Raw genomic sequence first — 20,316 nt, 5'->3', positions numbered from 1 at the left:
TAGGAGATGAGCTTGACAACAAGGATCTCTCCCAGTTCCCCATCATGATAAGGTAGTCTGTAGGAAAGGCTTTGGAGAAGGTACAAGTGAGAAAGGAAAACAATCTATAGTTTGCAAAGGGTGCCACTATTGCAATGCTGCCCTTGAGGTCTATTTCTTGGTGCCAGCAATGCCTCTGCAGGCCTGCCCGTGCCCCACTGCCTCCTTGGGCATGAGTTGGGGAGGGTGGCTAACTCTGTCTCACTTACTCTTCTAGCACTATGTGCTTTGCAAGTCTAGGATTGATTCTACTGGAGCCGAATGTTGGAGAGAGATGGTGTGAAAAAACATTTGCTCAAAAATCTGAATGCACCCTTGGGCCTTAAAAAAAAGAAAGAAAGAGTTTGGATTTGATATCCCGCTTTATCACTACCCTAAGGAGTCTCAAAGCGGCTAACAATCTCCTTTCCCTTTCCCTTCCTCCCCCACAACAAACACTCTGTGAGGTGAGTGGGGCTGAGAGACTTCAGAGAAGTGTGACTGGCCCAAGGTCACCCAGCAGCTGCATGTGGAGGAGCGGGGAATCGAACCCGGTTCACCAGATTACGAGTCCACTGCTCTTAACCACTACACCACACTGGCTCTCAGTGTGGCAACTCCTGATAATATTACTGCTATGCCCTATTAATAATAAAAATAATAGCAAGCATAATGATAATGATAATAATTGACTGCATCTCTTCTTTATGATGGCAAAGAAACAATAACCCTCTTCTTTTAGCAATGAAAACGTAAAAGAAAACCAAGCAGACCAGGAAATGCAGGCAGCACTGAGCCACTGCCTAAGCAACAAATTCTCTCTCTTATTTCTCATCCTTTATTTTGTTTGTTTCTTCCCGTGAAATGCAAATCTTCTTATCCGCTATTAGAATGGCTTATTACCCCGGCAAGTGAGCTGGGCCCAAAGGCAAGTAGGAGTATGAAAGAGATAAACAGACGCACTGCATAAAAACCTCAAGAGCTTCAACTCCCACCCAGCTTGTTCCCATGAAGTCATCTCTCTGCAAATAAAAGACAAGCTGGAAATTTTTTCGTAAGGAAAATCATTCTTTTTCAGAAATCAATTGGGAGTTAGGGGGATGAGAAAGCATTTTAGATATGCAGGAATATGTGGTCACCAGAGGTGCCCAATGGGGCATCTAATATAATCCACAATCCGGGGAAAAGGTTATCTTACCCCTAAAAATCCCCACTATGAGATGTTTAACCAAGCTGTTTTTGAATTATTTCCAATGAATGGGAATCCATAAGCTCCCTATTCAATTACTGAACTGCTCTTAAGTCTCTATTGCTCTACTTTCCTGAACTTAAAACCCTCTGCTCCTTGTCTGTCCCCAGCAAAAAGAGATGCCTCTAAGTCAGGGGTCTGCAACCTGCGGCTCCGGAGCCGCATGTGGCTCTTTTACACCTTTGCCGCGGCTCTGGGGCGGATACTAGCGAGGGGAGGAGGCGCATTGTGCGCCCCGACACTCCCCACTGTGGCGGGTGCTGTACTGGCTGTGACGTTGCATGGGGGCGGTGTGTGCGTTAGTCACGCACCGTCCCGACGTCACCTTCCCACCCGCCCGCCTGCTACATTGTAAGGGGCATGTACACTGGTCACTGCATTGAAAGGGAGCACGTACGCTGGTCACTGTTTTGAAGGGGAATGAAGAACACACACACACAAAAAGGTAACTTGTTAATTTAACGTTTATTTCTATGAGGAGGAGTAATTCTGAGGGGTCAAACAAAGAAATAATAAAAAGTGACAAAAAGGTTATTTTTATAATGACGAGTTTTGCGGCTCCCAGTTTTTTTCCCTTCGAAAACAGGTCCAAGTAGCTCTTTTTGTCTTAAAGGTTGCAGACCCCTGCTCTAAGTGATAGTCCTCTAGTCTGGCATGTGCCCCCCCCCAAAAAAAAACCTTATATAATGGCACAAGAGAAAACTGGTAGGTCTGCCTTCGGCTTACAATACTCTTAATTTGTATCCAGTAAAAGATGAGGCCTTTTCTACTGATGCACGGGGTCTTTTCGGGATTTCCTTTACTTTCTTGGGCTCTATGATCACTGCAGATGGTGACAGCAGCCGCAAAATTAAAAGACGCCTGCTTCTTGGGAGAAAAGCAATGACAAACCTAGACAGCATCTTAGAAAGCAGAGACATCACCTTGCCAACAAAGGTCCGTATAGTTAAAGCCATGGTTTTCCCAGTAGTGATGTATGGAAGTGAGAGCTGGACCATAAAGAAGGCTAATCGCCAAATAATTGATGCATTTGAATTATGGTGCTGGAGGAGACTCTTGAGAGTCCCATGGACTGCAAGAAGATCAAACCTATCCATTCTGAAGGAAATCAGCCCTGAGTGCTCACTGGAAGGACAGATCATGAAGCTGAGACTCCAATACTTTGGCCACCTCATGAGAAGAGAAGACTCCCTGGAAAAGACCCTGATGTTGGGAAAGATGGAGGGCACAAGGAGAAGGGGACGACAGAGGATGAGATGGTTGGACAGTGTTCTCGAAGCTGCAAACATGAGTTTGACCAAACTGCGGGAGGCAGTGGAAGACAGGAGTGCCTGGCGTGCTCTGGTCCATGGGGTCACGAAGGGTCAGACACGACTAAACAACAAGTAGTCCCATAGATGGGTGCAGACCCCAAAGTCCCCTGAAAATCAAGGGCCTTCCAGAGCAGCAGTGATGCACAAAGTCTGTTGTCAACTGGTAAAATTAGCCACTCTCATAAGGAGAGAATTAGAGTCTTGGGGAAGAAAGTATCACATTGAGTGAAACTTTCACTTAGAAGGGACCCATTTCTTGGGGGGGGATGAATGTCTATCTAGGAAGCTTTCCCCATAAGTTCCACCCATATGGCCCACAGTGTGTAGGGAAAGAAGCTGGATCCCAACATTTGTAGGGTCACAGGTTCACAATGCCCGGATTACATGACTCTCAAGATCCATTTTACCTGGGTGACCAAAAACCAAAAAAATGTACCTTTTCTTTTGACTTCACTACAGCAGACAAATGTCTCAGTACCAAAGGACCATCTATGGTGTAAGCAAAGTTCACATTTTCAAACACAACAACACCTTCGCTTGGCCAGTCCGGTGGTGGGTGCTTGTTTGTCTCCCAAGGTGCTTCCTTGTCAAGTTCTGTATATTCCAGGACTCTTTCTACTGATATCATCTGGAACAAAGCAAAAATCCAGATGCACGTCAACAACCCTGTCTGCAATTACAGAAGCTGATTCAAGGAATTAATTTTCTAGTCACCAGGATTGGATTCTCAAATCCACAACTTCTCTCGCAATCTGAATTCTTTGGTTTCCACCACCCACTCCTTCTTCCATAATTGTACCAGTCAGTGCCAGTGTTTCTACCACCAAGGGCAGAAAATGATGGTTTATATGGTTTCCAAAAGACTTTTGCCACTTCTCTTGACAACTGTTTCCAAATTCCTTAAATGGATGAAACAATGATGCTGTGATCCCATAAGGTGAGCATTATCTTTTCATTAACCCATTATCTTTTAACATCTATCAGGCCTCAGAGAAGTGGACTGTTCTTCAGTTCCATTTTACAGATATCTAACCAGGGCAGGTAAATTCCAAAAAACCTGACACATTCTGATGTATCGGCACCTAAACTTCAACCTTAACCTATTTCTCCTTGGTCTGAATTTGTCTGTTTGTTTGTTTATTAAATATATATCCCATCTTTCCTCCCCAAAGGTGCCAAGGGCTCAGTTTTCTGATTCCCACTCTACATCATGATGGCTTATATTCTAGACAGCCATAAGTCACTCTCTTTAGCAGCCTAACCATTTTGCATTATATTACTGCAATTTATAAACTAGATATTCAAACTATAAGCCTTCTTTATCAATATCAGCAACTACAGGAGTAATTTTAACATTATTTTTTCCAGCTTGCATACCTTCAAGCAATTATTATGTTACTAAACAAGCAATTATTGTGTTACTATGCAAAACTCAAAAAGCATGTATTATGGTGTATATAACATCATGCTTTGGAAAGCAGTGGCATTTAACTGCAATGCCCAAGCAACACAAAAAGTATTTTGAAAGCTTCCAATTGGAACTAATGGATATTACCAGGTTCTCGACTTCAGCGCTTTGCCGAACTCCCCACTGAAATGTTCCCATGAGCGTGATCGAGTAGGACAAAGCTAAACCAACCTGCCCCGCATCTAGAGCTATACCGAGGAAAAAAGAAGGAAAGTTTCAAAACTTTTATACAAACTTTTTAATTTAATATGCACAACTTGCAAACTTAACATACAGAATAAGAGAACAAGAAGAACATGCATTTAAAGAAGATCAGAAAACGTTTATGGAAAATAATTGTGTACAGCTGAAAACGCTAGCAGCATTCAGGTAAATTCAACAGTGTAAATAATTTTTGATGGATGTAATAATGGAAAACCGATTGGTATAGTTTTTGTAAAATATGCAGGGATATAAGATATGCAAAATGAACCATGGGGAGGAAAAGAAGCAAAGTCATTGATATTCTAAGTATGTAAAATGTTTATCTGAGATTGTAAAGCAGAAAATTTAATAAAAATCTTATTAAATAAGAAAGAAACTTAAAATCTATCAACACATGAGACATGTTGGTGGGGTCTTCACTTGTAATACCACAAAGCCATAACACTTTTGAACACAGATGTCCCATTACAGATGTCTGACTTTCGGGCAGAGAATAATTCACTTAGCTGTTGGCACAATTAGAGGAAAATGATAATGCAAATCAAGTTGTGGAAGAGTAGCTGCTACTCCAGCGAATATACTCACTATGAGCAAGGAGCAAAGAAGCGAAGGCAACCACAACCACAAAGATGGCACAGATGGCGTCCAGGCGTACGGCAAACCATCGAGAGGTCGTCAAAAATAAGAACCAAGCCTCTAAAAAAGAAAGAAGAAAATAAAAAAGGAGGGGGAATGTTTATGTCAAAGGCCAAGTCATACTCTGAAGAACAGTTAAGCCTGAGAAACTTCAGGACCACACTGAGACCAGTGGGGCATCTTTAGCCAGGAAGTCTTTTGTGTTATGAGTCTACCAGTACAATACATTTCTCTGTTTGTTACCAGACAGAATATTCCAATTTGGTTGTCCAGGCAAATTATAAAACTCTGAATAGCAACTTTCCTTGAAGTAATAAAGGATGATCTGCAAGTGCGAGAATTTTGACACAAGCTGACCTGATCCGCTCCTCTCAGACCAATGTGAATTCCACAAATCTCCAATTTCTGCAGTGCAGTTCTTGGTTAAAAAAAAACACTTATCAAAATGCATTCTAAAGTGCATATTTTTAGATAAATACTTTCAAAAATGACGTACAGTGGTACCTCTGGTTAAGAACTTAATTCGTTCTGGAGGTCAGTTCTTAACCTGAAACCGTTCTTAACCTGAGGTACCACTTTAGCTAATGGGGCCTCCCGCTGCCGCCAGAGCGATTTCTGTTCTCATCCTGAAGTATAGTTCTTACCCCGAGGAACTACTTCTGGGTTAGCGGCGTCTGTAACCTGAAGCGTTTGTAACCCGAGGTACCACTGTGTTTTAATACATATTAAAATGTACGTTTTTGTGCAGATGGTACTTGTAGACTAACACGGAAATGGGATGGAACAGACTTACGAATGAACACATTCGGAAGAGTCAGGGGCCAGAAATCCCGAAATCCCTCCCTACCTGCAACACAATATTGCTGTATATCCCAAACCCCTAAGAGCAGCACTCCTGTTGAGGGCTTCAGCCAATCTGGAAAAGGATCCTTGCAAGGAGTGGGAAAGGGATAAAGGGCAGTTGATAAACTCCAACTCCCATCAGCCTTAGCTGTTATTGGTCAAGGATGATGGGAGTTGTAGTCCAACAAAAGCTGAAGATAAACAGGTTCCCTCATGCTTGTGCTAGAGGGTTGTCAGTCTCAAAGTAAGAATTTAATAGCTGGGTAGCTATAAAATTCTTACTCTTCACCTGCATCTTGAGTAGTACAGCTCAGCAGAAGCTTTGCGACTCAATTCCACCGAACTGCAAAATATTTATTTTATTTTATTTTTTTCAAACCTGTGTGAAGATCTTGATGAGCATCAAATAATTCTTGGAATCTTTGCTCTGCTTTGAAAGCACGAATAGTCCAAAGTCCCTGGAGCGATGACGACAAATGAGAGAACACGGGGCTTCGAGCTACAAGATGAGGGGTTAAATGATACCATCATTCTCAACTAAGAGTACTATCTGAATAAATGTATGGTATTTATTACTCAGTTATATAAAAGAGAGAGAAAGAGGGTTTTCCTCCAAGGTTATGTTAACCATGCTTATCACTGATAAAGTATTCTGTGATTCAGAATTCTCAAGAACGGACTACTTTAATTTTTACCAAGTCACATAATTGTGAAACTTATTGGGTTACATCTTACCAGTGAGAATGTGATACTGTTTAGTACATGGGTAACACAGCCTCCAGTCAGAGAAACCTGGGAACTCAACCCAATCTCAAGGCAACTTCAGGGCTTGTGCCAAGTGCATCCATCTTGGCACCCCAACTTTACATGTGCTTCAATGGCAAGGGTCATCAAATTTAGGAGTGGCTTTGATGGCCACCCCTGACCTTGCACCGTACCTTATACACGCTGTGGTCTAAACCACTGAGCCTCTTGGGCTTGCCGATCAGAAGCTTGGTGGTTTGAATCCACACAATGGGATGAGCTCCTGTTGCTCTGTCCCAGCTTCTGCCAACCTAACAGTTCGAAAGCACACCAGTGAAAGTAGATAAATAGATACCGCTGCAGCGGGAAGATAAACAGCGTTTCCATGAGCTCTGGCTTATGTCACAGTGTTCTGTTGCGCCAGAAGAGGTTTAGTCATGCTGGCCACATGACCCAGAAAGCTGTCTGTGGACAAACGCTGGCTTCCTTGGCTGAAAGCAAGATGAGCGCCACAACCCCATAGTTGCCTTTGACTGGACTTAACTGTCCAGGGGTCCTTTAGCTTTTTACCTTACACAGGTACTGTTAAGTGCCGCATTATATCTGAGCTTTCGCACAACATAAAAGGCACTTCTGAAACTTCAGTGAAATATGGTGCAAGCTTAGCACTCATTTGCATGTTTTTTGTTCCCAGGGGAAAAAAATCTTCTTGAAAATAATATTAAAATGAGTGCCAAACCTGTACCACTAGTTCCGGAAGTGGCTTTTACCTTGCGTGAAAGCTCAAATATAACAGTAAGGGAAACATCATGAAAATGGAATAAGAGGTCATGTGAATCCAGCCATACTTAGAAGACCCAGTAGTGGTGGTGGTGTTTGTTCTGGGCCTAGAAGCAGAATGTTACATGACCTATTTAATAGCTGTCGCAACAACACAGAGACAAGTGAACAAGAAGCATTTGAAAATCATCATCAAGGCACTCCTTAGTTTTCTCAAAAAAGGAAGGGGAGAGAAACCAATACTGTCCTTATGTTATGGGGAAAACTTTTAAGCCTCTTGCACTCTTAAATGATGCCTAAATCAGCTGATGGACTACATGGAATTGGCGGAAATGACTGGCAGAATCCGAGACCAGGGAGAAGAGTCGGTGAAAGAAGATTGGAAAAAATTTAAAGTATATTTACAGAAATATTGCAAAATTAATGAATGTTAGAAGGATGCTGGAACAAAGTTATATGGCTTTAGCAGAAATGTTATAAAGAATTAAGTAAAAATAGATTGTTAATGGACCAAAGTGGAAAATTTAAGGTTAGAATGTCTTAAGTTAAATTTTAGAACGAAAATTGAGAAAGATGGAAAGGACTTGCTGAAATAGCTACCGTAATTGCACTAGAATACAAAAAAGGGAGGTGTGAGGAGGTCGATGAAACAAGTATATGAAAGGTAAAGACATGGAAAGGCTGGATGTGTTTTTAAATGTTTTTGTTCTGTTTTTTCATTGTTTTATTGTATTGTTTTTTGTTTTTGTTGTTGTTTTATTGTATTGTTTTTTGTTTTTGTTGTTGTTGTTTTTGATGTATTGTAAGGTATTGTTTTGTTTTGCTTAATTTTCTATTGTTCTTTTTCTCTTTCTGTAACTTTCAAACTCCTAATAAATATCATTTTAAAAAATAAAAATAAATGATGCCTAATTCTTTTAAAAAGAAGCCATATCAATAATACATACTTGTAGATTCCAAACGTTTAATGTCTCTCGATGTATCCAAGAAATACCGTCGAAGAAAGATAAAAAGAATGAAGAGTGGAATCAAAGGGACGAGAATCCATGGAATCACTCCAATTGCCACTGCCACCACGCCACATATCTGAAGCAAAGTCTGCAACAACCAAATCACAAAAGGAGCCCAGTTATTTTCTCAACCCCAAGGTCTTTATTATAATACAAAAAATACTGTACTCCTGCTTTTTTTAAACAAACAAACAAACAAACAAACAAACAAACAAAAGAAATCCTAAGGAACTTATGAGGCCTTCCATAAACATACGTGCTCCCATTGGGCAACAAAATTGAGCCAGACAAAATTTCCAAACGTTACAACACTGTGGAATATTTTTGGCCTTTAAAATTTCCAATTCCCCATCGAAGTCACTGGACTCCTAGCGATTATAGGCTGCAATATTTAGAAACAAAGAGCTGTCAAAGGGGAAGCAATACTATGCAGAATGAGGTGCATACAACTAAAGTCTCACTGGGATCAAAGCAAAACAGGAGGAGAAAACTGTTAAGATGACTAACAGATGTCTGACTCCATCTTCGAAAGGTGCTTTAGATCAGCCCATGGCACCTTATTATTACCATCACATTTATGACAGGGCGGATCACCGTAAGGTAGTGCATGCATTTTGGAAAGTCAAAATTGCATACAAATGAACTCTTAATGAAGTAGTCTCAAAAAGGCAGACATAGTTATGCATAGGTGGCGACCAAGCCTTGTGTAGTTAAGGCACCTAATTGCCCGATTTCCCAACAACTCTTTAACCTATGCAAATACAACAACATCCTTGGAAGCACACCTTGCATCACGGCAGTGAAAGGTCCAGAATTTGATGGGCCTTGATTAAAATAAATAAAAGGAGGAATGGGCTCCCTTGACTTTCTCTAACTTGCCCCCCCCCCCGGCTTAGCCTTTTCACTACTGAAAGTATTTGAGTAGGCACTGGAAGTGCAATTCAAGGTTAATTTAGAAGGTCCCGCTCAGGCACAATAATAAGAGCTGTTCGACAGTGGAACAGACTCCCACAAGAGGTGGTGGACTCTGCTTCCTTGGAGGTTTTAAATAAAATAAAATAAAATAAAATAAAATAAAATAAAATAAAATAAAATAAAATAAAATAAAATAAAATAAAATAATAATAATAATAATAATAATAATAATAATAATAATAATACCCCGCCCATCTGGCTGAGTTTCCCCAGCCGCTCTGGGCAGCTCCCAAAAGAATGTTAGAAACACAACAAAACATCAAACATTAAAAACATCCCTAAACAGGGCTGCCTTCAGATGTCTTCTAAAAGTCAGGTAGTTGTTTATCTCCTTAACATCTGATGGGAGGACGTTCCACAGGGCGGGCACCAGTACTGAGAAGGCCCTCTGCTGGGTTGCCTGTAACCTCACTTCTCGCAGTGAGGTAACTGCCAGAAGCCCTCTGAGCTGGACCTCAGTGACCGGGCTGAACGATGGGAGTGAAGACACTCCTTTTAAGCAGAGGCTGGATGAAAATCTGTCCTGGATGCTTTAGCTTGGGGTCCCTTCCAACTCTTACGCACAGGTCAGGTCAGACAGAAACTATCTGCATCCCTCTGCTCTTCTCAAGAAGGTGCTTAAGAACTTAAGAAGAGCTTTATTGGACCAGACCAAAAGGTCTACTAGTCTACCATCCTATTCTCACAACGGCCAAACAGACAGGGGGATAAACAGAACAGGACTTCAACAGCAGCCTCTTACTTGTGCTCTTCATCTTCTGCTACCCAACCCATAATTTTCATGGTTGACGGGGGGGGGGGCAAATATTTGCTGCTATCAATGCTACTCCTTTAAATCTACTGGAAGGTTTGCCTATCAGTCAGTGTATCACTTTTAAATCTCATGAAAAGGAAGGGAAAAGAGTTCTAAAATCCGATAAAAGATGTGCACATAAACCTAGGAGCACATTTTAGAAGACTTTGGGAGCGGGGGGGAAATGTTTGCCAGAGATAAAGTCTTGTTCCCAGATTGGTTTAGCTTATTTATGCATATTTATGCTGTTAAGACGCCACACCGGTAAACACATCTCGGCAATTCAAATTATGCTTAAAGATCGCCCTCCCTCCTTTGAATCAAAAAGTGAAATCTGCCGTCTCTTTTTGCCAAACAGAAAAAAGTACTTTGTTTGTAAGCACATAAGTCATATCTATAGTATATCAATAGTTTAAGGCAATCTGGAAGATTTGTACTTATCACCATTTAGAACAGGATTGTTACACTCCCTGACTGACAGGAGAATTAAAAGATTTGTAGTAGCTGAGAAGGTGTTAGAAATGTTAATGACCTTGCTTGGTCTTTTCTTCCTCCCCCCACAATCTTCTTGTCAGGAGACTGTGCAACGATGGTGGAGATTTTGTACACAAACACACACACATTTTTTTTGAAAAGGATAGGGTTAGTGTCCAATCCTGGCACCCAATGAAATGTGGGCATGTTTTAAGGGGTGTGTGTCTGATGTAGAACAGAAACTGAGCAGGAAGAGCAAAGAGACCCTTGTGCAGTGTGGATTTCTGAGGTGAGACCTTTCATGGTGCCACAGGAAATACCAGAAGGCACACTGGTACCCGTGGGTGCTCTGTTGGTGTCCTCTGGATCTACACACACAATCCCAAGGAGACAAGACAAGATGGAAGGGACCTTCTGTTGGTAGTGTGCTATGCTATATAAGTTTCTTCATACAAGCCCACCCAACGTCAGATTTGAAGATCATTTCTACTCTGGCTCATCTCACAGAACTGCTATGAGAGGTGTCCATGCTCTGTCCCCAAATCCCCTGAACTCCAAAAAGGAGTTGTTTAAATAACAAGAATGGCATTTTTCGTTAAAAAAAAATGGCAGAGGCCAATGAGAGGCCGGTCTAGAATAAATCAATAGGGGTCTTCTGTTCTTATGGATTAAGCAAATCCACACACAAGCATCAAGTAATGCATTTACCTTATAAACTATATTTAAAAAGAGAGGAATGTGAATGTAATCATTATCAAAAATTGTATAAGTCTACTTTGCCCATGGCGGGCGGTTGGGGTGGAGCAGCACTTGGGAATCTCAAAATGACGAAGGCATTGTTAAGCTAAAAGAGGCCGGAATGCCTTCAACACACTTTCCCTGACATTTCCACACAATAAAATATAAGGGTCAGTGGTGTTGAAACAAACAGAGGCAGTTCCACTCATTTGCACTTATGAAAGCTAGTGACCCAAGCTATTATCGTCGTCTTAGGCACTTTTTGTCCTTAATATCCAGATGCAGCAGTTTTTCTCTCCCCCCCCTTTTTTGGGGGGGAGAAAAATGACTGTGGCCACCTCGTTCGCATTTTCCTTTTCTTTGGCATTTTCACTTCATAAAGCTGCAGTCAATGTGTTTTTGTGTGTGGTGAGAAGGGAGTGACATTTCCAGTGGTGGTCTTGTCCACAGCCGACATTGGTGGCTCAAGTAGTCTCAGGATTAGGTCTTTGTGTGTGATGAAAGGATATGAAAAGTCAGTTATTTAAACTCAGTCAAGCTGTTGATTTTGGGGAGGGGAAAAAAGGGGGTTTTCAATTCAGCTTGCTTCAATAAATCACTGGCCTTTTTTTCTCTCTCTCTCCAAGGGCAGCTGCAGAGAGCACACAATGTTTCTCCAGAAACAAAGCAAAGTCTTGAGGTGGGCTTTAAAATAAAATAAAAAACCCAAACTCGACATTGAGGAGAAGGGGGGTGGGGAAAGAAATTAAAGTTGATGGACAAAATATTTTCAACTTTCTAAATTCCTCTGGTCCAGAAGCTGAGTGACAAGATAACCTGCAGTTTTATTGATTGGATAATTTGTTTGTTACAATAAAAAACCTATAAAATTATTCTTTAAAAATCAATATATAATACCTAGAGAGAGAGAGTTAGCAAGGCAAAACTAAAGGAAATGTGAAGAACTTGAGTTAAAATATTTGGCATAATTCAACAGCCAGTATTTTTCAAAGTGGCTAGCTAGGGTCAAAAGCTATCAAGGGTCCGACTACACAGTTCTCTTCAAGTTTAAGGCTGCAAGTCTAAACATGCTTACTGAAAATAGTGGGATTTCCTTCCAAGAAAACATACACAACATTGCAGGTCACATCTAGACGTTCTGAAGTAAGGGTCTTTGCGAATATAAAACACCCAATCCTTAAAAACAGACACAAATCCTATATATTAGCATTTTGGAATTAAGTACTTTATGAAAAATCTCTAGAGAAGCCCAATTAGAAGTCTCACGGAATACAATAATTTGTGCAATGTTGTACCGACTAACCAAGAGTAAGCCTCAGTGAACTCAATGGGGCTTACTTCCAAGTAGTTATGTTTGGGGACTGCATTCCAGGAAAGCGATCCTGTCTAATCAAATCAATTATTATACATGCATACAGCACAACAATGCGAGCAGGAAGCTTTACATTTTTCTCTTAAAATCTATATCCTAACTCTGGAAAGAGCAAAAGCATCCCTGAGGTATTTTCAGGTTTGTTTTTCTTCCTCCAGTGCTGGCCTCGAAGTCTTCCAAGGCCTAGATAGGTCAAGCTTATTTGTGCAGAACTGAAATATGCAACTGCTAGTAAAGCAAAAAAGAGAAAAGGCTGGAATGCTTCTAAATGACCCTATGATAACTTGAAAATGGACCACTTCTTCAATGCAAATCCTCTCAAGAAAAGCTTCTGCACACAAAGTGAGAGGAACCAGTTACGGCATTGTTTATTGAGTTTCACTTGATTCCTCCTGACAACCATTTGAACAATGACTGTTGGGAAATGTCCCTCAAAGAATCAACAACAATGGTAGAGGCTCAGAGCTTTTATACTTAGTTAATACTGATTTCTTTCTCTTCTCTTCTCTCTCTCTTCTTTAAGAAGGAGAAAATATTTCTTCCTGAAGGGATTAGAGGATGTCTTATAAAAAGACACCTGCAAACAAAACAAGTGACAAAAGATCTTTATCATATTCAATAAGAGTTATCCTTCGGACAAAGCTGGGCTTCTCTAGACATAAATAAACCAGCAACCCTTCGCAATGCGACTGAAAATACATCAACTAAAAATCAGCATTGCCAGCAATCGGGTGAAATATGGGGAGGAGTGATAAACAAATGGAAGACTGGCTGCGTCAGCTCTCACGCATTTGAAAATATTTGAGGAGTGGATATGAAGGGCCAGATTAAAACAAGCCTGAATGAGCCATTTGCATGCCAGTATGCAACTTTCCCCTTGCTGCCAAGGGCTCAGGGACCTCAAACGGAGAACTTCTTGACCTCAGATTAGCAAACCATGCATGCTGTGTCCACTTGGAGCCCTCTTCAGGCACAGAAGGGAACAGGAGCCTGAAACAAAGGTGACAGTGATTGGCAGGCTGTCTGAAGCCTGTGCCCTGGCCAAAATCGGTAGAAATATTGGTAAAGGGCAAATGCATTACGCTTGGTGTAGATGTGACCTAAATAATTATTAAGGGCAGGAATGGCCTGCTCCTCCTCTCTTAAGCACAACCAAAAGAGGGAGTAAGGAGATGAAATTTGGATTAGTGCTTCAAGTCTTGATAGGGTTACACTTCCCCTGAAGGAGCAGGTTCACAGCTTGGGGGTACTCCTGGATCCTTTGCTGTTGCTCAAGGCTCAGGTGGCCTCAGTAGCCCGGAGTGCCTTCCATCAGCTGGTGGCCCAGATACTCCCCTACAGCATCTAGACAGGGATAGCCTACCGTATTTTTCGCACCATAACACTCACTTTTTTCCTCCTAGAAAGTAAGGGGAAATGTCTGTGCGTGTTATGGAGCGAATGCCTGCGGGTGGCGGGGGGGATCTGCTGCAGTCGTGAGCAGAGGATCCATGGTTCCCCTTCCTTCCCTCCTCCGTAGTTACAAAGCATGGATCCACATGGATCCTCAGGATTTTTGCATTGGGCTACTCCAAACTCACTGTCAGATCACATGACTGTGGCCACAGCATGAACCATAAAAATCATATATCCACTATTTCGTTTAGAATATTTTTTTTCTTGTTTTCCTCCTCTAAAAACTATGTGCGTGTTATGGTCTGGTGCGTCTTATAGAGCGAAAAATACGGTAACTACTGTTGTCTATGCTCTGATAACCTCAAGGTTAGATTACCGCCATGCGTTATACATAGGGCTGCCTCTGAAAATGCTTTGGAAACTTCAGCTGGTGGAGAATTCAGCGGCCAGGTTGTTCACCGGAGCAAGACGGCTTGAGCGTGTTACACTGATCCCGTTCCGATTGCACTGGCTGCAAATTAGTTTCCGGGCTCAATTCAAAGTGCTGGTTTTGACCTATAAAGCCTTAAATGCCTCAGGACTGCAATACCTCAAGGACCGCCTCTTTCCATATGGACCTATCCGGACCCTGAGATCATCATCTGAGGCCCTTCTTCATGTACCTCGTCCTCAAGAGGTCTGGAGGGTGGCAAAATGAGAACGGGCCTTTTTTGCAGTGGCTCCCCATCTGTGGAATGCTCTCCCCAAAGAAGTTTGCCTGGCGCCTTCATTATATACCTTTAGGCACCAGGCAAAAACGTTCCTTTTTAACCAGGACTTTGGTTGATCTGATTTACATCCTATGCCCTTTAAAAAAATAAATATGGGGGGGGGGGAGCTATTGGATTGTTGTTTTTATTTTTATTATGTATTTTGTAGTTTTATATCTTGATTATATTCTGCCAACGGGTATGGGGCAGTATATAAATTCTAATAATAGTAATAATAATATTAAATCAAGTACAAAGCAACCTGCTTGTTGTAGGAAACGCCCATTGGCCTGAAGACAAAATTATAGCATTTTGCGTGTTATGATAATAATTTTATTATTTATACCCTGTATGGCTGGATTGCCCCAGACACTCTGGGCAGCTTCCAGCACATATAAAAACACAATAAAACGTCTAACGTTAAAAAATTCTCGATACAGGGCTGCCGTCAGGTGCCTTCTCAAAGTTTTTTATCTCCTAATTGGAGGGCATTCCACAGAGAGAGTGCCACTACCAAGAAGGCCCTCTGCCTGGTTCCCTGTAACCTTACTTCTCGCAGTGAGGGAACCGCCATAAGGCCATCAGAGCTAGACCTCAGTGTCTGGGCTGAACATTGTCTTGGATGTTAAAAGTAAGGCATTGTGAAAAGCTGTTGTTGTGTCAAGAGGAAGGTATTATACATTCCCATGGTAGAAAGCCATTGGTCTTAGCCAAAAAAAAAACCCCAAGTGGTTTGTATTGTGTGCTTCTTTGCTACACACACCTGTTTTCAGAGCTGTTGTAACAACTTACCAGGCTGTAAATCTTGCATGAGATGTTTTGTCAGATACAAAAAATGAAACAGCCAACCATGCCCAACAAGCATTCACATGTCCAAAGATACCTACCGTATTTTTCGCTCTATAAGACGCACCAGACCACAAGACGCACCTAGTTTTTGGAGGAGGAAAACAAGGGGGGGGGGGAATTCTGAATCTCAGAAGCCAGAACAGCAAGAGGGATCGCTGCACAGTGAAAGCAGCAATCCCTCTTGCTGTTCTGGCTTCTGGGGTAGCTGCGCAGCCTGCATTCGCTCCATAAGACGCACACACATTTCCCCTTACTTTTTAGGAGGGGAAAAGTGAGTCTTATAGAGCAAAAAATACGGTATTTGCACTACAGACAAAGGGCACCTTGCTATGCAGCACTGTGAAACTGGAATAAAGTTTTCTGCTCAGCACAGATTTTCTCGTATGCCTCAATGTGCCTGTATGTTTAAAGGCTTAATGTATACAGGGGGCATTCAAAAAGAAAGCGAGCTTATAAAGCAGATTAAAAAAAGATGACTACTTTTCTAAAATCACTTGGGCTGCAGAGCCCCTTGACAAGCAGGACAAAAACCACCAGGAAACTTGCGGAGCTTTTTATTCTTCTTCTCTATTAGAGACAAGATTATCTTAGAAGAAAATAAAAGGATGTGTCCCAGCAGACTCCAATGCCTTTTTTTAACTTTAGGGGAAATGGAAAATACAGGTCGTCCATCAGGGTAATCAAGCCAGTTCTGTACCAAACCCAGCTTCAAGATAGAGTGAGGTGAATCAGATTTCCATCACTCCACATGCACCCTCTGTGACATTTTGGCATTCAGATTCACAACTTTTAAAAGAGGAGAACCATACTGGACTTATTTACATTTACAGGGGTAGCTTTTATTATTGCTCTAGGCAAATTGATGTACCGTATTTTTTTCTCTATAAGACTCACTTTTTCCTTCCTAAAAAGTAAAGGGAAATGTGTGTGTGTCTTATGGAGCGAATGCAGGCTGCGCAGCTATCACAGAAGCCAGAACAGCAAGAGGGATTGCTGCTTTCACTGCGCAGCGATCCCTCTTGCTGTTCTGGCTTCTGGGATTCAGAATATTTTTTTTCTTGTTTTCCTCCTCCAAAAACTAGGTGTGTCTTGTGGTCTGGTGCGTCTTATAGAGTGAAAAATATGGTACTCAAGAGGTCAGTTCAGCTGGAAATGCTTGCAGAGAAGCTGAAATCCTATGCGCTATTTCTTGGGAATATGCCACGCTGAACTCCGCAGGACTTATTTAAGGGCAAGCATTCATAAGCAATGTTAATCTTTCTTATCCGTTTGTGTTTGAACTGGGGAAGCAGGTTCAATAACGATACAGAGTTCAACTGCCTTTCCTTTCCTCGGAAAGTGACTTGTCAGGTGGCACCACAGAAAGAAAGCCAAAACAAACAGCTCCTCAAGAAAGCAGCTCCTCAGGATACAAGGTCCAAGGCAGAGTGTGTGCAACACAGTCACTGTCTTCTGTCTTCCACTTACGCTGCCCAGGGTTAGATGCTCAGTTTAGCGATAGCAAGAACCACACCAAACGCCCGCAATAGCAGCAATCTGGCCCAACTCACTGTCTCGCCACAGTGGTGCATGTTCTGGACTACTGCAATGCGCTCTACGTGGGGCTACCTTTGAAGGTGACCTGGAAACTACAACTAATCCAGAATGTGGCAGCTAGACTGGTGACTGGGAGTGGCCACCAAGACCACATAACACCGGTCCTGGAAGACCTACATTGGCTCCCAGTACGTTTCCGAGCACAATTCAAAGTGTTGGTGCTGACCTTGAAAGCCCTAAATGGCTTCTGCCCAGTATACCTGAAGCAGCGTCTCCACCCCCATCATCCAGCACGGACACTGAGGTCCAGCTCCGAGGGCCTTCTGGTGATTCCCTCACCGCAAGAAGTGAGGTTGCAGGAAACCAGGCAGAGGGCCTTCTCAGTAGTGGCGCCCGCCATGTGGAACGCCGTCCCATCAGATGTCAGGGAAATAAACAACTACCTGACTTTTAGAAGACATCTGAAGGCAGTCCTATTTATGGAAGTCTTTAATGTTTGATGTTTTATCGTGTTTTTAATATTCTGTTGGGAACCACCCAGAGTGGCTGGGGAAACCAGGGTATAAATGGGGTATAAGTGGGGTATAAATTATTATTATTATTATTATTATTATTATTATTATTATTATTATTATTAACTCTCCCAGCACACAGCTCACCAGTGGTAGCTGCTACTTCCTCTCATTCTCCTCATGTGCAGCTAGGGCTCTCCAACACTCAGAAGCTAAAGAGAATGTGTATAGCTGCACACTCTTTTTGACTTCCAACACACCGGGCCCAGACCGGTTGGCAGTAGGGCTGGGCAATATATCAATATAACCAGTTTGAAATCCATATCGTGACATCGGTTTTTTAATTTCTCACCTAGCAATATATCATGAATCACGGGGTGTGTGTATGTGTGTGTTTGTGTGCATGCTCCGCAAAAACCACAATGTGGGGAAAACTGTGAAGCCAGCCAATGCCTCTATGTAGCTCCAACCTTATTTCAGACATCGTGATATATCAATATAGCGCGATATTTAGCTGGTGGTATATTGTGATGATGTAGCAAGAAGGCACACTGGGCAGCAGAAAGGTTATCCGCAGCTGCCCAACTATGCCAGCCAATGTCTCCAGCCCTGCTGGTGACCCTGGTAGCTCTAGCATTAAGAAATAATAATAATAATAATAATAATAATAATAATAATAATAATAATAATAATAATAAATTTATATCCTGCCCTCTCCAGCCAAAGCCGGGCTCAGAGTGGCTAACAAAATCACAGTCAATTAACTGAAATACATTCAGATAAAATCAATTTAGAAAAGTTGGATCAACCTTGTGTATTCCTCTGTTTCCCCCTAAATATGGAAGGGGAGTTCTTTCTGGTGTTAGCGCCTCCTTATGGGGTGTCACCTGCGTTTCTCACTCCTTAATCGAGGGGCTGAGAGTGGCATCTCCATGAATTGCCCTTCCCTTTGCAGAGCGTACAACCCCACTTTCCCCTCTGAATGCACAGAGACTGTCTCACTTTCATTCACCTCCTCCCCAGAAGGGGCTGATGTGGGTGGTGGGAAGATAAGACAAACCTGTTATCGGTGGGTCATGGGAGGAATCAAGGGGTACTCTGCGGGCATACCAGGAAAGACGGTCCTGTAGGTACAAGGGTCCTAGGCCGCATAGGGCTTTAAAGGTCAAAACCAGAACCTTAAACCTGACCCTGTACTCCACCGGGAGCCAGTGCAGATGGTAAAGCACTGGATGAATGTGATCCTATGGCAAGGACCCCGTAAGGAGCCTAGCTGCAGCATTCTGCACCCCTCTGGAGTTTCCAGATCAGCTTCAAGGGCAGCCCTGTGTAGAGCAAGTTACAATAATCGAGCCCGGAGGTGACCATAGCATAGACAGATAGATAATACTTTATTCGGCTATAAGCCCACAAGACCATAGCATGGATCACTGTGGCCAGAACAGGGCGAGAAAGGTAAGGATCAACTGCTTAATGTGGCAAAGATGGGAAAATGCCACCTTTGCTGTGGCTGCAACCTGCGCCTCCATGGAAAGGGAGGCATCAAAGGTTACACCCAAACTCTTGACAGAGAAGGGAGTTGGTCCCCCAACCCCTGTCGTCCTGACCCAGCCAGAGAATCTCTGTCTTTGAAGGATTTAACTTCAAACAGCTCCCACACAGCCATCCAGCCACAGCTTCCAAGAATCTGGTCAGTGTGTTCGGGGCTGAGCCAGGGCAGCTGTCCATCAAGCTGGGTGTCATCAGCATATTGATGACAACCCAGCCCAAAACTTGTGGAATGCTCTCCCTAGGAAGGCCCGCTTGGCATCCAATTGTCTTCTTGGTGCCAGGCAAACACCTTTTCATTGGGTGTGCTATTTTATGATACTTTTTTCTGTTGTCTTTGGAGTCCACTATTGTTTTATCATGGGCTGGGTTGTATCCTACGGCGGCTTTAACTTGCAGAAAGAGCTTCTACTTGGGGCAAGTCAGGACACCTGCTTTTTGCCACCCCTCCTGTATCGCATTCTGTTCTGGGTGGAGACCACTATAACCTATCAGAACAGCTTAGGTGCCTATGGCAGATTGGCAGAAATATAGGTGCACCAAATGCTTTCTGCTAAGGAAAAACCACCACTTGGGTACAACCCTGGTTATGTTACTAACTTATATGCAAGCCACCCTGCACATTTATTTATTTTTTTAAATAAGGGCAGCACATCTGTCCTTAAAGGAGGTGTTCAGTTATGAAAGATGCCAAATTAATGCAATTTTCCCCACTTAGAAAAGATGGTGTGTCCTTTTACATGTGGACTTCTAAAAGGGTTAAAGAGTATTGGGAACTAATCCATAATGAATTGAAAAAAAATGTTTAAAAGTACTTTCCCCCAAAAAAACCCAACCCAGAGTCCTTTCAGTTGGGGATAATTCAGACTGAAATTCCCAGGTGTCAAAAAATGGTTATTTATGTATGCTACTACTGCGGCCCATGTTTTGCTAGCCCAAAAAGAAGAATGGCAACTTAAACTGACGGAATATGCGCAGATTGCAGATTTAGCATATAGAATAAGAGAACAAGAAGAACATACGTTTAGAGAAGACTGGAAAACATTTATTGAATATATGGGAGGAAAATTGTGCACACCTAAAAATGTTGGCAGCATTAAGATAAATTCT

The 20,316-nt window shown here is 42.3% G+C and overlaps 1 protein-coding gene across 2 annotated transcripts in view; it reads right to left on the bottom strand.

Annotated features, from left to right (window-relative positions):
* Positions 1 to 20,316, bottom strand: part of ABCC4 (ATP binding cassette subfamily C member 4 (PEL blood group)) — a 160,152-nt gene that overhangs the window by 47,894 nt on the left and 91,942 nt on the right. For both annotated transcript variants that reach the window (XM_081198255.1, XM_081198254.1), the window contains exons 21-25: positions 8,203 to 8,353; positions 6,111 to 6,230; positions 4,838 to 4,948; positions 4,136 to 4,236; positions 3,017 to 3,208 (exon numbers count right to left, since the gene is read on the bottom strand). In XM_081198255.1, coding sequence (XP_081054381.1) covers positions 3,017 to 3,208; positions 4,136 to 4,236; positions 4,838 to 4,948; positions 6,111 to 6,230; positions 8,203 to 8,353 — 675 coding nt within the window. The remainder of the gene's footprint in view (positions 1 to 3,016; positions 3,209 to 4,135; positions 4,237 to 4,837; positions 4,949 to 6,110; positions 6,231 to 8,202; positions 8,354 to 20,316) is intronic.

The sequence above is a fragment of the Podarcis bocagei genome (assembly GCF_964188305.1).
Source record: "Podarcis bocagei genome assembly, chromosome: 6".
NCBI lineage: Eukaryota > Metazoa > Chordata > Lepidosauria > Squamata > Lacertidae > Podarcis > Podarcis bocagei.
Note: the sequence above shows the minus strand (reverse complement) of the source record. Positions and strands in the feature narration are given on the sequence as shown.